Below are 23747 nucleotides of genomic sequence, written 5' to 3' on the forward strand. Positions count from 1 at the left end.
TTCTGCAGATCCCGTCGCAGCTCTCGTGTTACAATCGGTGGTGGCTTTTATCTACTTCCCCAGAGACAAAAACGTCAGTCTTGTTTCCCTTGCTTCCCAGCAGACTTGCAGGAAAGGTTGCAGACAGAAGACCTCTGAAGGATGCATCCCGCTTCAAGGCAAATCAGCTTTAGGATCATCACAGTTAATGAATAGGGAAGATTCATATAAGCGTATTAATTTATTCTGACTTAGTCTCTGACATAACTGTTTTAGAATTTCTCTACTGACAAGTGTATGTATAAAAAAAACACCATTCTAACTATTTGATTATACAGAAAACTCACACTGCTCAGAACAAACTGATAATCTGGGCTTCCTATCTCATTTCCATGAGAGATGTAAACTAAATGATCTACGGGTGTTCAATGTCATCGCTGGCTCATCCAGCCCACAGGGCTATTGCTGAGTTGTAAAAACAAAACAGTCACAAAACAAAGGAAAAAAAAACAACCAACCAAACAAACAAAAACAAACACCAAAACAAACCCAAACAAACCAACAAAAAAATCCCACACAAAAACCACAACCAGGAAAGGCATAATACCCCACATTAATTGAGGATACTCAAAGTCTAAAGAGAAAGCTGCAGGGCCAACCACTTGAAAAGAGAACACAATTGTATAACTTGATTATACCAATTTTACTCGAGAATGTTTTTAGTTCAATGAAAAAGGTTGAGAGGTGTGAAGAACTTACACATTACTAAGCTCTCATTAAAGATGTATAAAATATTATGCAGTGACTACTACATTGAGCTCAAAATTTCAGTCTTCAGTTTCAAAGTGCTTAGTAACTTCTGTTCAGTACAATTTAAACACCTCCAAAAGCTCTAGGATGGTGATTGCAATAACAATTTCCACTCTTGCAGTTTGTCTACTGCAAGAAGAAAGTCTATTTGTATAGGAGACTAAAGACCCTGAAGACCAGTACAACTGCTGCAATTTTATAAGCGTCACAAACTACCCACCCCACCGTTTTCTTTAACAAAAATCTCTCACTATGTTCTACATAACATTCAAAACAAACTAAAACATAAATAAAAAGAAGCACTTACAAGATGCCCTTTGAAAGAGAAAAAGAAATAGCTTTGAGCTGCATCAGTCCATTCTCTCTGTTATACTACTGGTACATGCCTATCAACAAAGTTGAGAGGCAGTAATGGGAATACGTACAACTTCAATAATTCTGCCCAAAGAAATTAGAATGTTTGTGTAACAGGGGTAATTAATAACAAAAGTCTGTGGCCTGCCATGTTAGCAGGTATGGGTACTTCAAAACCAGGTGTGGCCTTTTCAATTTCAAGTAATGGTCCAAACTAACAACGGCTGAGGAATGATGATAAAGTACATTTGATAAAGTGCTGAGGCTCCTAAATTTTACCTTGATTAAGAACAGAAGCCCAACGTTTCACTTTCCATGATATGGCACTGCAGCTTTTTACCTGGCTTTACTGCATGTGACGTACCCAAGAAAACCTGAGACACAGGCAACCAAGCCGGGAACACAAGAAAGTCCCTGACAAAGAGACTGAAAGCCCCCAGCAACGAGATACCAACCAACATATGACAATAGAAAATAACATTCCTAACTCCTTACTTGTCCAAGCAAGCTAGCAAGGAAGTAGAAACTTCTGTCTCCAGATATGTCTGCCGCATGGGGAAGTGGACAGATGTAGCTCAGATGTAGTTCTCGGTCTGTGTCCAAACACACACAGAATTAAATTCTCTTTCCTGAATTCTTCATACTTGAAATAATGCAATTAAAAATACGGTCTGGATGAGAAGGCATGTCTGTAAAGTGGCACTCATTTCTGGTTGGAAACAAATGATGTAACCCAGATACATCTGAACAAACAAGCTATAATGCTATTGAATTCAGAAACTCCCAGAAACTGCAAAAACTCTATTTGACGGTGAATTTATTCTTCACATAAGTGGCTCACAAAGAAAAGTTTATTTTACAGGGCATGGACCACATTATAAAATGAACTAACTGATCACAGTCAGTACTCCACCAAGAATACACCTGCATGTTTTCAGTTACTCTAATAAATACTTCAGTTGTGTCAGACAGGAACCTCTCAAATAAAGCCCATTTCCTTTTCTATAAAGGATAAAAACACTACCACAAACTTTATTAATCCATCACATTCCAGTAGTCAACAGTATCATATTGCACATACATAGAAGCACTGAGTCCCTCAGTTTAAAAAGAAATAAAAAATATAAATATTGCAGGTTTATGAAAACATTCAAAGAGATCTTATGTGGTGGAACATATGAAGGAAGCAGATTTAAAGAATATGGACTGAGTAGAAGACAGTAAAGAAAAAAATAGAAATGTTGTGACTCATGCATACATTTCCCTCAATTTTTTGAGCCAATTGCCTTTTCAGAAAAGCAAAAATCTACCTGGCAATTAAAGTATTTCAAGCAGAGTAGTAAAAGCTTAATCGTTCCGCACTACAGAGAGCAGATATGTGTAATTTGCTGGGAAAAATTGAATAGGTTAATACGTATCCCCAGGAAACAACTCAATATTCAGTAGCCATTCAGTACACTGGATTCATTATGCTTCTACATGAATACCTTCTAATAAAAGAATTTACTATTAACATAAGCAGATACAATACATTTTCATTTCTATAGAGCAAAATGAAAGGAATCAGGAAAATTAATTCCTATTGCAAATCTCATTTCTCCCAAAATCCTTCTCTAAAAACTTACAGTTTAACCATTTGTACAAGCAGATAAGGTTTTAGACCAAGCAAGTGCACGTCTCGTAATACGATGCTCATGAGCACAGGGCCAGCTTGTGATTTCACAATCTGAATGGTCAGTATATGGTTGTATATCCTAAGGATCATGAACTAACTTTGAAAGGCTGACTGACTCCCAATCTGATTGTTGCTTGGAGAAGGGAATGACGCTACACCTGGGCTTGGTGGAACAAGTGCTCCCTAGTAAGTCAGAGAAAGTACCTGACCAGGTCTGTCAAGAAGACAAAGTCAAGGATTCATCCGTTCCCCACCCCTCCATCCCAAATGCATGCTGACAGGACAAGATTTGGGGGGCGGAAATCAAACAGAAAAACGAAACACCGGCTGAATACGCTGTATGTTGTCAAGAGATTTCAAGGTGGGGCAAAATGTGGGAAAAAAATCTTCAAATGTTGGATCGTGTGAGTCACGTCATGTGAAAGCCGTGCAAGATCCCGGGTCAAGAACCAAGCGTCCTTGGCCGTATGACAGAACGAGGGGCTATGCCAGGCTGCTGCTTGGTGGGCAAGCGGGAGGCACCAACCTGGCTTGGGTGCAACACGGAGCTCTGCCACTGCTCTTCAGCTCCAGGATCCACCACGTCAGGCACAGCCCAGAGCAAGGGGCACGGACAGGACGCTGCTAAGGCACGCATAGCAAATATCAGCGCCGCGGCAGGTGATTTGGCACAGGAGAGAAGATCGAGTGCAATCTGAAGAGTCACGTCCGCATTAACTTTTAGCAGGTGAGGAATTATTTTTGGTTTATCCTCTTCCACACTAACAATTTCTTAAGCTGAAATTAAGCTGTATTTCTTGGTTTAAAATGGTATGCATAATCAATTCCACCTATTTGCATCTTCAAAACTAATTTCTAAAGAAAAATACTCTCATAAAATAAGGTGTCAGGGCTACTTTGTTACGATTATGCTTTTTTTGCTGAATAGCCTTTTATTTATGAGCTAGCCATCAGCCAAGAGTGAAAATTTGAGAAGCTAGTTCCTTGCTCCACACTGACCCAACAAACTAAATGAGAACAAAAATTCTAGTACTGACTTCATTTAGGATTTTAAAAAGACTTATTCTTAAAAACAGATATCTATATAAAGGAATATTGCTCTACTCAGCAGAGCAATATTGCTTGTGCATTCTTCAAAGGTCATCTGCACAATATTGAACACATCTGTGTTGAATACCCTAAGTACGAGTTACATATGCTTAATAGCCCCATTATACAGTAGTACAAGGTTTGAGAAGTCTCATCAATGAGTAACAAATGACTATAGTAGTACACAGAAATATACTAATAAGAGAAATTTCAATATATCAAGGGGAAAATATTAATCATCCCATTGAAAGAGACAAGTAGAAGAGGACATTTCTTCACAGTCTGAGCATTTGCTGCTCAGACACATAATATTCAGGAACACCGACAATTTATGAGGTTGTAGGAAGAGATACTAAAAATTTATTTACCAAACAGGAAACTAAATATGGTAATTTAGACCATGTGCTTAAGGCAAAACTTCAATACTTTTCTAAATTTCTCTGGCTGAAAATCAATGTCTTGTTTAAAATACACTGAAATCTCAAATCTCTCTAGTTCCATACTATTGCATTTTATAAAACATTCAAAGATCACTAAAAAAATTTATTTGGATCCATTAAAAGGTAGGCACCCAATGGAATCAATAGTCCAAAGAAATTAACATAGGAAACAACAACACCAAAAAAAAAAAAAAAAAAAAAAAAAGATCCACATATCCATGCCCTGAATTCTTTGAACTGCAAATAAGTCAGTCATTCTTCAGAAATACGTATTAAAGGGAAATGGAACAAAAATTGCCATTGCTTTTCAGAACACGGATCTATTATAATTAGGCTAATTAACACCTCAAAGCAAAATCTTGTAATTAGTGTATTCTTTTTGTAATCAGGATTATTTTGTAGCCCTTCTAACTTCTGCAGATTGATGACATACAGCAAATTAAGTTAATGAAAAATAAGAAAGCAAGTAAGATTTTTACATCACTCTCAAGAATGAAGCTAAGACGGATTACAAACTTTAATATCCAAATTGCTTACAAAGTCATTAGAAGCATACATATTTAATCACATAGGTTATGCGAATCTATTTTGTCTTTTGCCTGACAAATCTGATCTATGACAGAAAACAAGCAATCCTGCTCCTGCTTCCTCCCCGATTCACAAAGTGACCATTATTACAGTTGATTGTTCTTCCAGTAATTCTTTTCCCGGGTAAACCTAAGGCATGTCCTTCAAAAATATATCCTGTTCTTAATCACAGATTCTGGTAGCACTGAGTTGCCCACCATTCTAGGAGAACTATTCCAGCTTGTATGTTATTTACAGTTTATTTGCAGTTTATATTTACTTAGCATTTCAGTTTCCAGCCAGAGGATTTTGACAGATTAAAAAAACCTTTCACTACAAGAAAACTTTCTGCTCATACATAAATGTATACTGGTTAAGACCATAACACCTCTTAACGTACTACAGCGTACTCCCATAAGAACTTATTCCAAAATTCCTACTGAATATCAGTTTAATGTTGGTATGTTTTAGTTTCAGGATGTGAACCCCATATTTGAATTTAGTTTAAATTAATTCTAGAATATTATTTACACTGTAAGTGGTACCAGAAACAGTCCTAAAATCTATACTGCCAGTTAAATTAAGAGAATTTATTTTTATTGATAAGCCTGCATATAAATTAAATACATGCAAAGTCTTTAGACTGCCATTAAAAGACAAAACTCAAATCATTCACATAATTCTTCTCTGATCTCCTTCCAATTTGTCAACATCTTCTTTAGAATGGGGAATCCTTCCAACAATAATCTCATTAATGCTGTTATAATAATGCTGCCTCACTAAATACACTTTATACCCACCAGCTGATCCACTTACGGATCATATTATCTTTTCCTACTATGAGCTCACATTCAGTTGGATATCATAAGAGCTATTTTCAAGTTTCTGCTTAAACCATACCAACACCCTGCTCGTACAGTATGTGACTGACATTTTTTATTTTTAATGCATTTGGTGATATTAAAAACATTTCATTTAAGTTAACCCTCTGTTAAAGCACTCAATTACATTACAAAAATATCCTAGACTTAGAACTATTCTAGTTACATAAATTATTATATTAGCAGTTATATATGCTGCAATAATTTTTAAGTCTTTTATTTTAACCACTGGAAAAAACGTGTCAAACTTTCAGTAAGTATAATTTTATGATACCAACAAGAAATTGCTTATCATCCACAATGAAAATCCATTAGTTCTTTTCTAACAAGGCCACCAGCTTTCAACTATGCAGTCATCTTTTTAAACATAAGTTGATATACCTATCCTGCTTTAATTGGCATTTTTGATGTAAAAGAAAAAGACTGTAACTAGCCAATACATTTGTTGACTGTGAGAATTTTTGGAAGTGGCATGTAGCGCACAAGAGATTCTGAAAAAAACAAAACATATAAATGCTTTTCAAGCAAACTGAAAAGAATCAACTAAAAATGCAACCAAAGCCAATTTTCCCTCAAAACCTTTAGATGTTCCCCTTCTCCAGCAATGACCCCAATTAAATCAACAGGATTGTTAAGAACCTGCTGAGTAGTATGTTTGAGAACAGAAAAAGGCTCAGCCCTGCTTCACTGCATCCTGCTATCCGTCTTCAAGGACACAAGTAGAAGGAAGATATTACAGTAATTATTCACATTAGTTTGATCTTCTTGCTTAGAGTTTGGAAATCCTGGGCAAGAACACCATTTCTGAAAACTATTCCATGAAAGAGTTGCAAGAAAACCGTATGCAAGAAAAGAATATGGTTAGGAAAATGGCTAGACAAGTTTCAAAACTTCATTTTTCCTTAGGTCTGTCTTGAAGATGAGTTCAGCCGAATCCAGCTCTCAGAGAAATTGCTCAAAAATTCTGCACAATTTCTAAAACAGGTGGAATGTGTATCAGGCATACAGTGCTCCGTTACCAGATACTCAACTTTTCTCAAAATTGTTTGAAACATCCATACATATTCACAAATCCTGCAAAAGGAAAGCCGCCTGCGTACGTATGTAGGTGTGGTTCAGGTACAGCTCCCTGACAATAGTAATTAATAATCTATTTCCTGTGGAGCTTAGTTAGCACACCAGATTTAGGTTTCAAATGCAATAAAAACAAGGTACACTGAATATAAATAATAGCTGATTAACTGGAATGGTTCAGAATATATTTATATTTCTCATGGCAAAATAGAATTTGGTCCATTTTCCAAATACAGTGCACAAGGGTTTAGATTAGGCACAACTTCATGAAGTATAACAGCAGCCATAATTATTATGATTTTCTAAATAAATTGCACTAAATAAAACTACTTGGAATTTTATCTAATGACTTGTTTATTTTATAGATGTATGTACTTAATTTTACTGCGTGATACCATATAAAAAATGCAAAATCATTAATCAATTCTTTTCGTCTGCCTTATGACATACTATTGTTTCATTCTAAGCTACTGTAATGGGCATCTTAAATTTATTGGAAAAAAATGCACTGCAATTCAGAATTGTGTCTTCACAGCAAATCTAGAAGGACAAAAATGTGTCATAGTGAAGGAAAACATAGTCATGAAAAATCTGCAACAGGAACACTCACCATTACTTGTGTTATTGTTAAAATTCTGTAATAAGACATAATAATCTAAAAGTTTAAAGATCCTAAAAGGGGCAACTGCTGCATGGCTCTGGTAATAAAAGCACATTTGTAAACCAGCCACACTGCTATTTAAAATACCTGGGAAAAACTAACAAAAACCACAGAGTGACGCTAGAAAACTGAAATCTCATTAGAAGAGCAAATCTTATCTTCAAAAATTATATACAACTCCATCTTTTTATCCATGTGTTCACACATGAGCATTTTTGGTATTTTTCAAAAAAAAATTGCATTGATGTTCCTGGTTTACGGTTTGGTTTTGGTGGTGTTTCTTTATTTTTTTCTCTCCTTAACACATATAACTTGTATTCATATTTGTATTTAATTATAACACAAAACCACCAGAAACAAAAAAAAATAACCCAAGTCCTCATGGCAGCCTCCACAAGTGCTATTTTCCAGTTACACATAAAATATTATGTAATGGCAGTTAAGCCCTTCCTAAAAATGTAATTCTCTTTTCTTATGAAAACCATCCACAGTCTAACAAATAAAATTGTAATTAATTTTGGTTACTATGCATGAAGGTGAGAATAAGAGGCAGTAACCCTTGAGGACATATTTCAGTTATACATCTCCTTATAAAAATTTCATAGAATTAAAAATTACAAGATTTACAGTAAAAAAAGGTTAGCTGTTATAAACTCTTGGAAAACAAAAGTAGCAATAAATGCAATTACCTTCTATTTTTAGCTAATTGTGACATTGAAGCCAGACAAAAGAAACATATTTCAATTATTAAATTCAATATTGTTGAGAACAGAAATTCTAATGAATTTTTCAATCTCACATTTCTTATAAAATCTCAATAATGGTAATATGATAAAAGACATGTGGCAGGGCATATCTGTTACTCTTTAAACATGACAAACACTGGGGAAATGGGTACCCCAGCAAGCTCCAAGACGCTTACATCTCTGACAACCAGGGAAAGTTTTAATTAGTCTGGTAGTGGGCTTCCTAGAATAAATGCAATTCTGTCACTTCTAATGCATCCTCATGATCAGTTAATGGATTTGATTTTTTTTTTTTTTTTTTTGTGCCTCTAGCTCAGACAACCTTCCTGTCTTATAATTTCTTCTAAATCAATTCATAGGTTATCCATATTTTCTCATCTGGAACACTAATGAGCTTGTCTAAAATTCAGTTTTAATGCACCATTCTCCTGACTCACTGAGGTGTTCTTTTTCAAATCCATGTCGCATTTCTGTATTATTACCCAAAATTTCAGTAGAAAACAGTGGATGCACCACCATTGGAAAATCTGTCACTCGTGTATATATATATATATATATATATATATATATATATACACACTGAGTTCAGTGCCTAAATACACACACACACACACACACACACACGCACAGATACAAAAGGCTTGATTAGCATTTTTGGAGCCCAAAGATTTCGTACAACCATTTCTGTTTTTTCACGCATTCTCCAAAACCATAGACAGCTTGGAAAACCAGAAGGTACACTAAATATGCAGGTGTGAATGACAAAATAAAACATGGATTTGTTTTGGTGGGGCTAGAAATCACAGAAGCAGACAAATTGTGGCTGTACAGGACCTCAAGACGTCTATGATTTCTGAGTTAATCAGCTCTTATGAATCTACAGTGGACTTCAGAGTTCAAACTGAACAGGGATTAAATATTTATGTATTTATTTATTTGTCAAGATAAACTTTCAGATTAGATTTTCACGTTAGGAAGGAAAGCGCTCTGAAACTTTTTAAGGCGATCCAAAACTTTGCATGTGGCATGTGCACAGGGTGTCTTGTGGAGGTTGTCACTGCATAGGCAGATCACAATCTAAGCCCAAACAGGTAAACGAGATACTAATCTTGACTTGACCAGACTGTATATGCAATTTTAAGCAGAAAAAAGAAAAGCCTTTAAACTGGGATGATCGTTAACTTATCTGAGAAAAACAGAAAAAGCAGCTGAATAACTTCAGCTAAAAACGCAACAGATAAAAACACAATCTGAAGGTAGCACATTTCTCATCACTTGAAGCTTTCGTGATTACGTTTGTGCAGCTCACAAAAACATGCTGTAGTCAACCATACTTTATTGGATTCAAAGTAGAGGAAAATAAGCAAAACTACTTATTTCTCTAATATGACAAATTAAATTACATATTCAAAAGGGGTTTTGATATGTCCATATTATCTAGAAACCTATGAAATGAGAAATTGGAACAGAAATATTCATAAACATTGAATACAAAAATATCCCAACATTTCTCTACCCCCTCCTGACTGCACTTTATTTTCTCTAGTCTCCTTGACATACTACTAAAATAGAAATACATTGTTCCTTATCAAAATACAAAAGTAAGGATCTTGGGCACTTTAGTTTCCACCATGGAAGAAATCCACGTAGTTCAACTTGTAATTTCTTTATTTACATTTGTTGAGGCGTTCTATCAAACATAGCTCTAGCTAAATGAAAAGTTAACCCAAACAAGTTGAGAAACTGTGAAATTATAATGGTACTTTCACTTCTTGGCTGATGTATTCTCTTTTCTGGGCAAGGTGTTGGAAAATAAAACAAAGTGAAAGGAAAACAGGAAATTCACTCACAGAAGATTCAGTAATTTGTTTTTTTCACAATAGATCATGGTTCACAGCAGCTTCATTTCCTATGCCAACACCAGCATCAGAATAACAGAGAGCTCGTAACCTCGTTTTCAGTTGGTATCAAAATGAATTCAGGATTTTAGTCCGTCTTCCATATCAACAACAAAATTACCAAAGTTTATAAAGAAAAGTTAATTGCCATGATATCACCAGCTATGTGAATTGAAACAGATATCTCTGCCTTTGAGTCTGTAAAGTTGTGTACATTGTTAGAGACTTTCATGTCCAGAATAATTTGTAGAAAGATAATGTAATTTTTTTTTTACCAAAACACAAAAAGATTAGGTGTAATTTCATTGGAAAGTGACTCACTGTAGGGAGCACAGAAACCATACAGAGACATCATTTGGGGGAAATTAAAGGAGTAGCGATTTACATTTTATCTCTGTTTTATTCTGAAAACAAAAACATCGTCTGGTCTCACACTCAAAAGAAGGCCTACATTTCTATCCAGCAGACCAATCTCAAGATCCACAATGTCTATGAGAAAATTATTAGTAACAGGTGGATGGACAGATGGGGTTAGCTGGCATTCATTTTTAATATAATGAGCATTCCTAGAAGAAACACTACTTATGTGTGTATTTTAAACAATGGAGCTACGCATTTTGAAGCTTACTAGGAAAAAATCATGTAACCAGCTCCCCATTACTAATGGCAACTCAGGGACACAAAGGTACCAGGCCACGGGCTCAGCAAATCATACGGATGAGGACAGAAGTTTGATGTCTACTGTCATATTTCTCTGGACCACACAGCTCCTGCCCCTGTGTGTGCACTCACAGCACACATAAATTTGTTCAGACACAGGAAACCTGCTATGCACAGACATGCAAAGGTTTTCTCTGATGATAAAGAAACTGGTCTACCTGGTTAAAAGCTGGATAAGACTAATATATAAATTATACATGTTACTTAACATCACTTTCATCTTGCTCTTTTTAGACCATTGGACAATGTTTTAGGTTCTATTAGCAAATTTGGCTCAGTTGAAAGATAACTGGTTGAGCATACACTCCTAATCGATCACAGCATGAAATGAAACAGGTTTTAATAGTTTCTTTAATTCGGTTGGTTGGTTGGTTTTGTTTGTTTTAAATGTGAACCCATCTTCCGTGGTATAATAACTAACCAAGGGTATGTACTCAGTCAGATCCCTGTCTTAAATTGACTGTTTCATGAATTTCTAAACTGCTTTTAAAAGACAAACATAAGTAAATAGTTGTTGCTACTGTATTCCTGCTCATACTTTGAGACCATAAATTATTTAGGACAAGAACTTCTAAACATCTTTGAACAGAGCTTTCCACTAGAGATAATGAACAAAAACTGTTCAAGTTTTTATTATCAAAGGTTATTAAGATAATTATGTAAAATGAGTAAATATAGCATCAGGCTAAAAGGAAGAAGCAAAACAAATCAAAGATACTTGCCTGGGTAACAAGTGGCTCCAATAGCCTCTCTACTGTGAGAGTCCTGATTTCCAAACTTTTGGGGTCCCATTTCAAAATGATAGGTGATGTTGCAGAAGTCATACTCCCTACAACAGAGAAGATTACACAACATCTGTGAAAATTATTAGTGTAATATACAAATACTGTATTTAATTTATTTAGCGAATAGCATATAGGCTGTTCCTGTTCACATACAAAATACTTCTCCATAATCTTGCCAGTGTTCCTCTACTCCCAAGTAATCCCAGGTATACCACTGCCACATCCACCGAGTGCTTAAACATTTATAGTCAGAATTTTTTTCCTTCCTATCCCCCTTAAGAATAGATACCCTATCATGCTGCAATACATGTTGTATTGGGTGTTTTGGTAGTGGGGGGGGGGCTGCAAAGTGGGCTCTGTGAGAAGAGGCCAGGGGCTGCCCCATGCTGGCCACAGCACGGAACCACCACAGGACACAGCTGAGCCCATCCCCGATGCTGGTGACACCTCTGGGAAAAAAACATTTCAGAAACGACAAAACGCTGCCTGGCAGCATGAGGAGTGAGGTGAAGAAAGTGTGAGAAAGAATCCCGCAAACCCCAAAGTCGGAGAAGGAGGAGGAGGTGCTCCAGCCACCGGAGCAGAGATTCCCCTGCAGCCCGTGGAGAAGACCATGGTGAAGCAGGTATTTCCCTGCAGCCCATAGAGGACCACATCGGAGCAGATATTACTGCAGGCCATGGAGGACCCAGCCCCACAGCAGACGGATATGTCCTGAAGGACCTGCATCCCATAAAGAGCGCATGTAGGAGCAGGTTTATCCTAAAGGACTGCAGCCCACAGAGAAGACCCGCACCGGAGCAGGGGAAAAGTGTGAGGAAGGAGCGATGGAGACAAAGTGTTATAAACTGACTGCAACCTGCATTCCCCATTTTCCCCACACCGCTCGGGGCGGGATTGGAGAGGAAGTAGAAGAGTCAGGAATGAAGGAGTGAAGTTGAGACTGGGAAAAAGTGAGTGTGGGGAAAGGTGGCTCAGATTGTCTTTTTTTTTCCTCACAATCCAACTCTATTTTAATTGACAATAAATTAAATTAATTTTCCCCAAGTCAAGTCTGTGTTGGCCACAATGGTAATTGGTAAATGATCACCCTGTCTTTACCTCCACTTACGAGTTTTTCATCGTATTTTCTCCCCCTGTCCTGTTGAGGATGGAGAGCAAGAGAGCGGCTTGGTGGGCACTTGACAGCCAGCCAAGGTCAACCCACCAACACATGGATTACAACAAATTCAACAAGCCTCTTCAGCTTTTTGAGTAAAACTTCCCCACTGTATTCAGGATTTCTTAATTTTGCACCAAAAATGGTAGTACTCATTTAAAAACAAAAAGGATTTGCCAGACCTTCTCAGGCTTAAAAGCTTAAACAAGTCCTAAAACAAAGGCAACAGCAAGTTGCTGTCATTTTACTTGCCATTTCAGGTTTTCATGAAATTTTCAAGGCAGCTGACTTCATTTTTTAAATTCCAGATACAGAAAAATCCAGCTGTCAGGTTGTAAGAGACATACAGTGCACCTCATTGAACTTGAATAGTTTTATAAATATTTGGTGACAAGCAAAACCACATATAAACTAACTTCTCCAGAAAAAAAAGGAGACATAGAAAAAATTGATGAAAAAAAAATGTTCATTTTCAATAATTCTGGTTTAAGTATTTCCTTTTATTTTAAAATTAAAATAAAAAAAAGTAAAAATCCCATATACCTAGAACACCATGAGAACTCTAGCAGGGAAAGATAAACCAATAATATCATATTATACATTGTGTAAGTGAGATAAAAATCAAGCCCCCTGTATATAATATCCCAAACATTTAAAATTGTTTTCTCCAGAAAACTATGTTTAACTGACAAGCTAATTTCAGCAATAAGAAACCAAAACACAAGTCAGTGAACAAAATCAGAAGTCTAGCTATTGCTTCTTGAACAACAATCCACTTCATAAACCTTAATTGAATAAGGTACGTATTCAGTACTTAGCAACACTATCTAGTGTGTACAAAATAAGTTCCACTGCTTTATTCAGGAGAATGTCTTGACTACCTACTATCACTCAAAATTAACAGGCTAGTGAGTCTACGCAAAATTCATTCACAGTCTGCAAAAGATTTTCACTGTGTTACTAGCAGACAAAATACTTGCTCAGAAAGTGAGGCATATCAGAACTCCCTAATCAATGTATTTATAAATCACATATAAAAACAGCCCTCAGCCTTCTCTCATTTGCAAACATTTGGTAGCAGAATTATCTAATAATATCTAGTGTGTGCTAAAATTAGTTATTCAATTTCCACTCTTCTGCAAAAAATCATTAAGCTCCGTATTTTACAATGCTGAAAACACCCATATGTGTGATTAAAGAAAACTATGAGACAGTTTCTAGGTGCTGTAAACATGGTTAATGTGGGAGCTATCCTCATTTTTCCAACAGACAACGTTTAATCATCTTTCAGTATCTGTTTCCTTTTTATATAAAGATGGTTGCTACTCCAGTTGGCCTCTATTCAAAAAGTTTTAAGTAGACAATTATTCTAGTCAATAATTTATAAGTTATGATACTTTTAAATGTGTCAAATACAGTTTCTTTCTTTTTAATAAGCAGGCTTTTCCTCACTAACTATTAACATGGCTACTCAAACATACACCTCTCATTATACAAAAATTTATTCAAAGCGGTAACATAGTCCAAAGCCTACAAAAGCAAACTTATTTCAGTGGACGGCAATCGTACAGGTGACACCAAAGATAACCTGGATGATCAGTTGTTTCAATCAGAATACTGCCTCAGTTTCAGCCTTTACGAAGAAACAGAAAAAAATATCCTCCAAAATTCAATATGAAAGGGTGAGCAATGCTTTCAACTATAAAGGAAAAGCCTTATTAAAAACCTATAAAAAAGTTTTTCATTTGCAGTAAAATCTACACCACAAAGGCAAGTATGTAAAATTAAAAAGTCAAATTAGTGCGTTTTCCTCAACATTTCTCCAGCTGCTGTCACAATAGCAATTTTAAATGACAAAAAACTAAAAAAGAAGCTACCTGCCCAAGTGTATGTATATGAATACATGGAATATTTCCTCCTTACCATTTCTACAGTGATCTTCCTAGACTGAACAGGTGAATGGGGACTGCTCAGTTAGATAAAGGAAAGGATGCTAACCATATCTTATGACTATTTGACCAAATATTCCCCAAACAATTAGCTTTAAGTACTCCACTGAAAACATAAATTGCTTTGTAGCTTACACCTGGCTTGGGGTTGTGCAGTACCTTTGAGGAAGATAACCTGTGTGAGCAGAGGATAATAGCATCCCTTAGCATTTTTCATATAAAGATAAAAGTGTATTATGATAAATAGAAGAAAAAAGTAGTAGCCATAAGTAAAAGAGATCTCCTTTCCTATTACCTTCTAGACTAGACTTATATCCACTGTTTTCTTAAGTAGCTTATTTTTTTTTGCCTTCCCCTGTAGTTTCCAACTCATTGTCATTTTTTAAATTCTCAGCAACATACTTGGAAAACAGTCTATTCTTTCTTCAAAATGTGAAATTAGGTTTCTCATCCGAGTTCCAACCTATGCAATTTAGAAACATGTACAGATTGTTCTTTGGGGTAAATCTCATTGAATTAAAGTTCACATGGTGTTTTTATGATTGCAGAGTTAAGAAAACATTTTTAGCAGAAAGTTTTAGTGAAACTTAATCTCTGTTGCTCACATATATTATCCACTGGCAGAGTGTGATCATTAAGTCTGAATTTGAAATTTTATATTATTAAACAAGGAAAGTATGTTAATAGCACTGTAATAATACTGCTAAAGAAGTATACAGATGATTGCCATCCTAATCCTGAAACTTACTCTTCATTTTTTCAACAAGATATTTAAGGAATTCTATTGCCTAACTCTGCTTTTTCTTCCTTGGGCTTGTGCCAAAATATGTCCGTCTCTTGTTTTAAGCTTTTAGTTTTTCCTAAATACAGCAACACAGAAATGTCTCTACCCAGTCTGGTAACTATCATTCAATGCGAACATTTGTTTAGGCAGTCTGTCTTCAAAGTTTATCTGTAAAGAAAATAAGTATTTACTTTAGTCAAGAAATCATTAGAGTACATGACTATATTACAGCCAAATTCCATGTCAGTGGAATTCTTCACTAACATAACAGTCGCCAAAAGTCTAACCCCACAACCACCCTTATCACCAACCTTTTCACACAGCAGAGTTTTATTTTTTGGAAAGTTCTACAAAACCAAAATATCCTGCACTTGAAATTACTTATTTGGCTATCACACTACAACATACTGTTTTCCTCTACAATAGATCTGCTTTCCTTGCGACTTACACAGATGTGCATTCTGATGGTCAAAAGCTGCTCACAAGCGACAGTTCATCTCATTTCTATGCTGCAAATTAAATGTAACAGTAACAATATTTTAACTCTACATGACCAAAAGCAGCATTTGCTGGAGCAAACTAATAATTTTTTTACAAACATAAACATTGCCAGACTAGAACAGGCCTCCAGCAGTTAGTCCAGTTCACATCTGCAATGCAGAATGCTGCAGACACAAAAAACAGATGCTAAACATTTCATACTGTATAAATTAAGAACCCATTCCAACTGATTCAGAGCAAATCTGTAAGATTAATCTCGTGGCAAGACTAGATTGGCAATAGTGGCAGCACAAGTCTGTACTTCCAACAGTATATCTGCTACTGGAAGGGAAAAAATCATCTCAATTGGTGAGAAGGAAAGATGTCCAGCAAGGCAGAAAGTCAGTAAGTTGAGAGGAGGCAAAAGGCAAAATAATAATGATTCAATCCTTGTTTCCAAGTACTAGATTTATAATAGCCCTAATACTTCAACAGATTTATATGGACTATTAAAAAAAAAAAAAAAGTATGCTTTACAAATGATTCTCCCACATCAATTACCATCTTGGGTTACACTCCCCATGTCAAAACTAATGGGGCATGGCTGCACATGCTTTAAACCGGCCTGATCTTCCACAGCAGAGAGGCCAGGTCAGATGTTCCTGCATATTTCTATCCTTTGCACTTTGTAACAGTGCTATGAATTCCATCAAGAACATAACCTGGTTGAACACAAACTAATCCTACAGAAGAAAACTGAGTTTTCAGTTCCCTGCCTGACTTTGGACCCGCATGCACGACAGCAGCAGTAACAAACAAAGCTCCGAATCTGGCAGCAGAGGTGAAGGGCAGGACAGGACTGCTTCTTCAGCACCAGCATGGACACAAACTCATTTAAGATGACTGAGAAACCGAATGAGAAACAGTCTGCGCTTTCTTGGTTCGCATCCTTAGATTGAGAACCATGTCAAAACAAACACCTCTCTACACAGAGACAGACTTATGTGAAGAATATGGAATTCCTTGCAGCAGGATACACAATCTCTTGAGACAGATACAGAAAAATTCTGACTTCGCAGACACGTTTAAGTGCTTCAGTGGGAGCTAGAGATCTAAATACTTGAATCGTTATATCCTTGAGTATGCCTACAGAGTATAACAGCGTGGCATTAGAGATGCACAAGCCGGCTCTGAATTACCCCGTGTGGGAACAGGGTAGGCTGGAGCACAAGACAAACTAGCTCAGACATTAGAAATACTAGCAATGCACACAGTCCTAGGAACCCCACCACTTGGCTGATCTGGCTGGCAGAGGACTGCAGTGATACCTGGTGGCATACAGAGCTGAGATTCTGCTGTTACCTTACATTTATCTGCAGTATTGAGCAATGCAGACATACCTTGTGATCTGACCCGAGCAGCGTAAAGTGCCGTTGCAAGAGCTCTGATACTCAAGGGAGCCCGGTTTCCAACGTTATTCTCAATCCATTTGCCCATTCTCTGTCTTTACTAATGGAAGAATACAAGTAGAGACAGAAGGACACAGAGAAGAATGACTGAGTAACAATTGCAAAGAAGGGAAACAAAGGGAAAATGCTAAGAGAACAGAGACTAACGATGAGGAGTAAAAGAGCAATGGAAAAGGGAATAGATAACATCCCTTTCTACAGATAGAAGCACCTATCCTTAGTCAATGACAGCCCAGTACACCCTCCAGCAGGTCTGGCTGAAAGGATCAGAGTTGACATGGGCAGTTCCCATCACCTTGCTTTTTTAAAAAAAAAAAAAAAAAAAAAAGGAGCAGGATGGTTTAGAGGAATATCTGTCTTGGCATGTTTGAACAACAAGTTTTTCACATACTTGTTTATTTTGTTTCATAAATGTGACTCTTCTCTCTTTTTTCCTAGAGCTTAGGCAGGAAAAAAGAAGCCAAAATAAACCTTTAGGCCCCACTCCCAAGCTTAACCACGCAGAGAATTTTTAATTTGAGCTTTTCTAAGCTCTCAACTTCCTTTTGGATTCACAGCCCTCTCCCCTTCTGCTAACCCTCCACCTCCACGTCGGGTTGAGATTCTGGTCTGGCCTCAACGAAACAAAGTTCTTAAATGGAAGCAGCCCATTATACAAACTCAGACTTCTAGCCAATAAACCATTAAATAAGGAGGAGAAAGGCCTTGACAAGGGGAGGATTACCTTGGTAACAAAGCCAGTGGGACTGTGACCATGTGGTGCCCTGACACAGAAACAGGAAAGCTATAAAAAGGCAATGGCTGAGTCATTCACACTTTTCAGTCACATTAACCAGCTCAGTCTTGGAGACAACTGCCTACACCAAGACCTGACTGAGCCGGAAGGGAAAATTGCCTCCAGAAATCAAAGAGGCCACGAAGAACTCGCAGGGAAGGTGCAAACTGCAGCGTAAGGGTCAGCATAACAGAAAGGTTCCTCCTACACCCACCCGCCTGACCTTCCTCTTCTACTTTAACTAAAAGCAGTGATAATGCGCTTCAAAATTCTGTGCAAAGCCTAGCGGTGTGCAATGTCCAAATTGTTTTTATCTACTGTATGGCTTAGAAAAATAATTCTACTTTCAAGGCTCACATATCTACAGCTACAGATTAACTATCTGTTTGGACTGTCGGTATTGCCTGAGCTGTTCCTGAGGAACGTGGTCCCACAGTGTGGCAGTGGTTGTACAAACCTACACCCCGCTTGGTCCCGCACACCTTTGAGCTGCGACCAGTCCCTCAAAGGGCCATTTCCGAAGGTTTAGACAAACTATAATATGAATGTGAGGACAATCTGTGGACACTGGGACAAGAAGCTGGAGTATGAATTCAACTCTCAGGTGGAGTTCACTACGCAGAAGATCCTCACTCTAGGAGGATGTTGGATACAGTACCCAATTCTTAGGACAGCTAAAAATCTAATGCTTGGTTCTCCATGAGTAACCTGGTGATTTGGGGAAGGCTATCGGTAGGAAGGATGAAAAATAAGGGGAGATTCACATTTTTTTGCTCTAACAAACAGTAGGAGTAGAACTGCTTGATGTGAAAGGTAATTTACTCCAAGATGAGTAAGCAATGAAAATGCTTGAAAGACATACATTAAGTTCCTATATTCAAATAATTTATCTTGCATTATTCATAAGAACATGCTTTTGTCCACTAAAAAACTTCTACTGTCAAGGTAGGGGAGTTTCTCAAAATGCTTAGTGAAAGTGAAGATTTTAAGGAGCCTATATCAAAAGGCAGCAAAAGATTGCCAAGTCACTTCTGTACAACCAAAGATTTTTCCACAATTCGCTCTGTATTCACACAGCTCTTCAGTGCCTCCTAATAAAAATCTTCTCACAGACTTCTGGACGTGATCAAAGCCTCTGAGCTCACTGCTGCTGGGATGATGGTTCACGTAGGGTCATATTGCAAGCCCAGAAAAACCAAATGATTTTAAATCAGGTCCTTGGTGCAGATCTTATGCTCTGCATTCTCTCTCCACTATATATCCCCACAAATGACTGCAAATTTCTACATATAGCAAAGTAATACCTGTATAAGACATTTAGATTACTGTAGATATGAACAATTTACATAAATGACCCTCCTTTTTTAGTAATAAAACCGTAACTTTTCAAAACTTTTTTCAAGTTCTGTTCCTTCTTAAGAAAACCTTAATCTTACGTCTTGCAGAAAAAAAAAAAAAAACCACCAAACTTTTATTCACTAAATCTACTTAACCTCTTGTTATTTTTAGTCATGGTATTAAACTGGCACTAGTAATACCAGCGTACATTTTACAAAAGCAGAGAAGTCCTAAGCATCTTTGGTTGAAACTAATGCATGTTTGCTCCCCTTGCAACACAGAATTTGTATCTCAAATTCCAACAGTTCTTAAAAAAAAAAAAAAAAAAAAAAAAAAAAAAAAAGTTCTTGAATTTGGTTCAGACCATGACTTTGCAAGCTTCTGCATGTAGGGGTCATCTTTTCGCTGGAAGTATCCTGTTAACAATTCCTCATACTTGGAAACTACAATTAACCTTACCTCTTGTGGTGGTTTAACCAGCACTCCTCTGTATTTCCCTGCAGCTTTTCTTCACTTCTCTGAAAGAGAACTCTTTATTCCACAAGATCAACCATTGCTACCTTCAAATGAAACAATTTACATTTTTTCCTATGGAGAGTCAAAGCTTTAGGGGGTTTTGTGCTTTTTTGGTTTGCTTGGCTTTTTAAAGAGATTATTTCCCTGCTAGTTTCATTACAATAGCAATACTGCTAATATCATCTCTAAGCGTCTTTCTCCTTCATTAAGCTTTAAATTATCTAAGTATTAATTATTTTAATTAAGAGGGGTTTGTTCTTGTTCCTACAGATGTGACGCTGTTTTCTTGCACTGAGCTGAATCTTTTAGTTATCTGAACCACAGATACAACCAGCCCAAAGCTTGGATAATTTCACTGTGACATACTGGATGACGACAGTCTCCCCTTGCCCTTGTAAGGTCTACAAGTTTCCATACCACGGAGAAGGAGCTGTTCCATTTTCCAACTCATAATTAACACATTAAACAGGATTCTTTTCAAAGCAAGCCCTGTGGGAGCACAGTTGACATTTGCCTCAGCAATTAATATTAAGGGCCATTAATAACCTTTCTGAGCATCCCCCCAACTTCTAGATGCGCATATTGCCTTGTTGCCGGTACCTGCATTTGTCAATCTGTTCACCAGTTGCCTCTGAGAAGTTCTTAAAAATCTTAAAAGAAATTTACCATCTAACCTTGTGTTCATTAAATCTGCTCTTTCTTTAAACATCTTAAAGTAAGTTGCTCTATCCCTAGTAAACCCGTTCCAAATAGGCCTCATATTCTGATAGAAGCCACAAGTACCATTCCATAATTATTTACCTCTGTTCCACTAATCCAGAAAAAGGGCAAAGTAAAAGTCTGTAATGATGGAAATAAATTTTAAGAATAAGAACTAAATTGCTTATTCTGCTTGATCTCTTATTAGTGAAACTTTTCCTGATGTTATTCTTATGCTGATGGATGTTTTAAATAAAACACAATGCACAGACAGCCAATCCATGATGATACCCAAAACATTTTATCTTCCCCGGCTGTGTGTTCACAGAATTTGCTGTAGTTTCATTAGTTTGGAAGTACTGAAATACAATGTAGCATAAGAATTACATCACCATTACAGTCTCAAATAAATTAATTTAATTAAAGATAAGAAGGGTCTGTGTTTCCTATTCAGAACAGTCCTTTATTCAAAAAGAAGTAATGCAGACAATCAGAGAACACATACAATTTCTAATGTAAAAGATGACGTCCAAAGACATAACAGTGCAATAACATGCTTAATGAAAATAACTTTAAAAAAAAAAGTGGCTGTTTCTCCCAAAACCTACACACAACTTTAGAAAAAAATACTGTAAAGAGAGAGATCAGACCTCCTAACACCTGTCCTCTCTTTAATGTATTATACGGTTGGACTAATTTTGATTTTTCCTTATTTTTCCTTAATATGTGGAGTCCTGAAGACTTTCCAGAAAAGTAGGAAAAAAACCCTTGTGTCTTTGCTTAAAATTTGCAGACAGAATGATCTCAGAGTAAGCCTGTCAATTCAACATTAACCTCTCACAAAACAATGGGAAAAGTAGCCACTTGAATCTGTTAATAAAGTATTACACAGCAGTTACAAAATTGCTGTTGCTATCATAGATTTATAGATTTTAAATTAAGAGAACCTAAGAGATTATAAAAATAAAAACCAAGAAGTTAATGTAACAGACTCCTCAATTCAGACCAAGGTATACTAAAATCCAGTGAGTGAAAGCTGAAATTAAACAAGTTCTTAATAGAAATAAACAGCTTTAAAAATATTTTTAAATAGGGAAAATATTTATGGGGAACAATTTACAAGAACCCGACGTGGACTTTCCATCACTGCTTATTTTAAATCCAGAACTTCACTGCCTCAGAGGTAAGGATTACTTTAAACGGGACTGACTTCATTACAAGGTACAGTGCATGTTATGCAGGTGATTACACTAATCGCATCTCTTCTTTCCAGCATGCCATTCTGTCAATGTATGAAAACACACTGCTTAAAGTTTTGTAGAGGGAATGCTTTGTTCAACCAAAATATAAAATTATTACTGCACTGCACCTGGAGAAGCTTGCTACTTAACCTCAAATGCATCACGACATTAAAAAAACTTGACAAAACAAAAGCAAAGGATGGGTGGGATCTGGCTTCAATTCAGAAAATTCTGTACAGCCATGTGAACACTTTCAAGGTCATTTTATGGTACCCAACAAATAACTAAGTTTCCAAAGAAGCTGATTCACAAGCTCCAGCAATAACTAAATTCAGCTTTTATTGAACTGAATTCCAGAACCCTTGAACTCTAGCAGTGAACACTTTATACAATCTACAACATTACTTTTCATTAAGATAAGAAGCATATAGATTTAAGAGTTCCCGCTAATTACAAATGTGCCAGTATGGGTCAGACGGGCCAGTGACATCTAGAGATTTATGTTCCATAGCAACTTAATTCACATGGCTGGAAAGCCACTGACACTGACTGGCACAATCTACTATTTCTTTAAAACTACCTATAAAATACAGAAAATTATTTGATGTGAAGAATTAACATGTTGGAGTTTGTTTGTTTTAAGCAATGTTTCTCCAGCTTTAGCTAAAGGGATTACTTACAGAAGTGAGAGATGGAAAGATAACAATCTAGTGACACCTGATATTTACATTATACAAACACAGCAGTAGCATAAAAAGATACTATCACTGTAGCTAATTTCCTAACCGTATCACTATTTTAAACTTTCCTCCTTTATATCTTACAATGAAAAAAGCCAGTTTTCAAGACAGCAAATTTATTTTATATGGCTCACGTCCATGTCTTTAATAACTTCAGTGTATGTTACCAGCCATCACAATGATACATAAATGTTCTTAGGTTTTACTAGGGTCCTCATAGTAGAATTAAAAAAAAACAAAGAAGATAATTCAATAGTGGCATCATCATCGTTTCTCTTCATTGAAAAGGCATGGAAAGTATCTAATATCACCATTTCTCCCTGATTGTGGTATGTTCACTTTTTAAGCCTGAGTAGCTTTTTATTTTGTATACTGTATCCAAATACCTAGTCAATAGGTGATTCTCCTGCTCTCACTAATCCATAGCATCCTATCACTTGTTCTGCTGCCATGTACAAAGCACTCTAAGCTTGTCCCTTGTGGCTATTTTGATGTTGTTGTTCAGTTGGTTTTTATTACGTTTACATCCCACTCTTTAAATTCCCTGTTTGTCTTCACATAATTCCACTGTGCCATGCTATTTTTCTTAAGTAATTCTTATCACTGCAGCTCCAGCTTTCTAATGTCTGAGAGCAGACTAGATGTGGCTGCTTCTAGTCTCTCAGACATTCTATTAATACTCGAGTTTGCAACATGATATCTAAGGTATTATCATCACTCTGTTTTTTGCTTTCTCTGTAGTACTCACAGCTAAACATTTTTTCCCCACCTCATCCATGAAGGAACCAATCATCCCAAGGACAAATGAGAGTCTACTACTGCTATTATTTCCCTATTCATACATTTCATGACTTATTCATTCCTTTTTGTCCGAGATGTAATTGTGTTGCCCTCTTAGCATTAACTTGGGAGTCCAAG

General features: G+C 36.6%; 1 protein-coding gene across 2 annotated transcripts in view; it reads right to left on the minus strand.

Moving 5' to 3' along the window:
• The window catches only part of CTNNA2 (catenin alpha 2), a 512225-nt gene that overhangs the window by 441320 nt on the left and 47158 nt on the right, over window positions 1-23747 (minus strand). For both annotated transcript variants that reach the window (XM_049792668.1, XM_049792672.1), the window contains exon 2: window positions 11617-11723. In XM_049792668.1, the coding sequence (XP_049648625.1) occupies window positions 11617-11718 (102 nt within the window). In that variant the 5' untranslated portion in view covers window positions 11719-11723. The remainder of the gene's footprint in view (window positions 1-11616; window positions 11724-23747) is intronic.

This window comes from Accipiter gentilis, chromosome 3 (assembly GCF_929443795.1).
Source record: "Accipiter gentilis chromosome 3, bAccGen1.1, whole genome shotgun sequence".
Lineage (NCBI taxonomy): Eukaryota > Metazoa > Chordata > Aves > Accipitriformes > Accipitridae > Astur > Astur gentilis.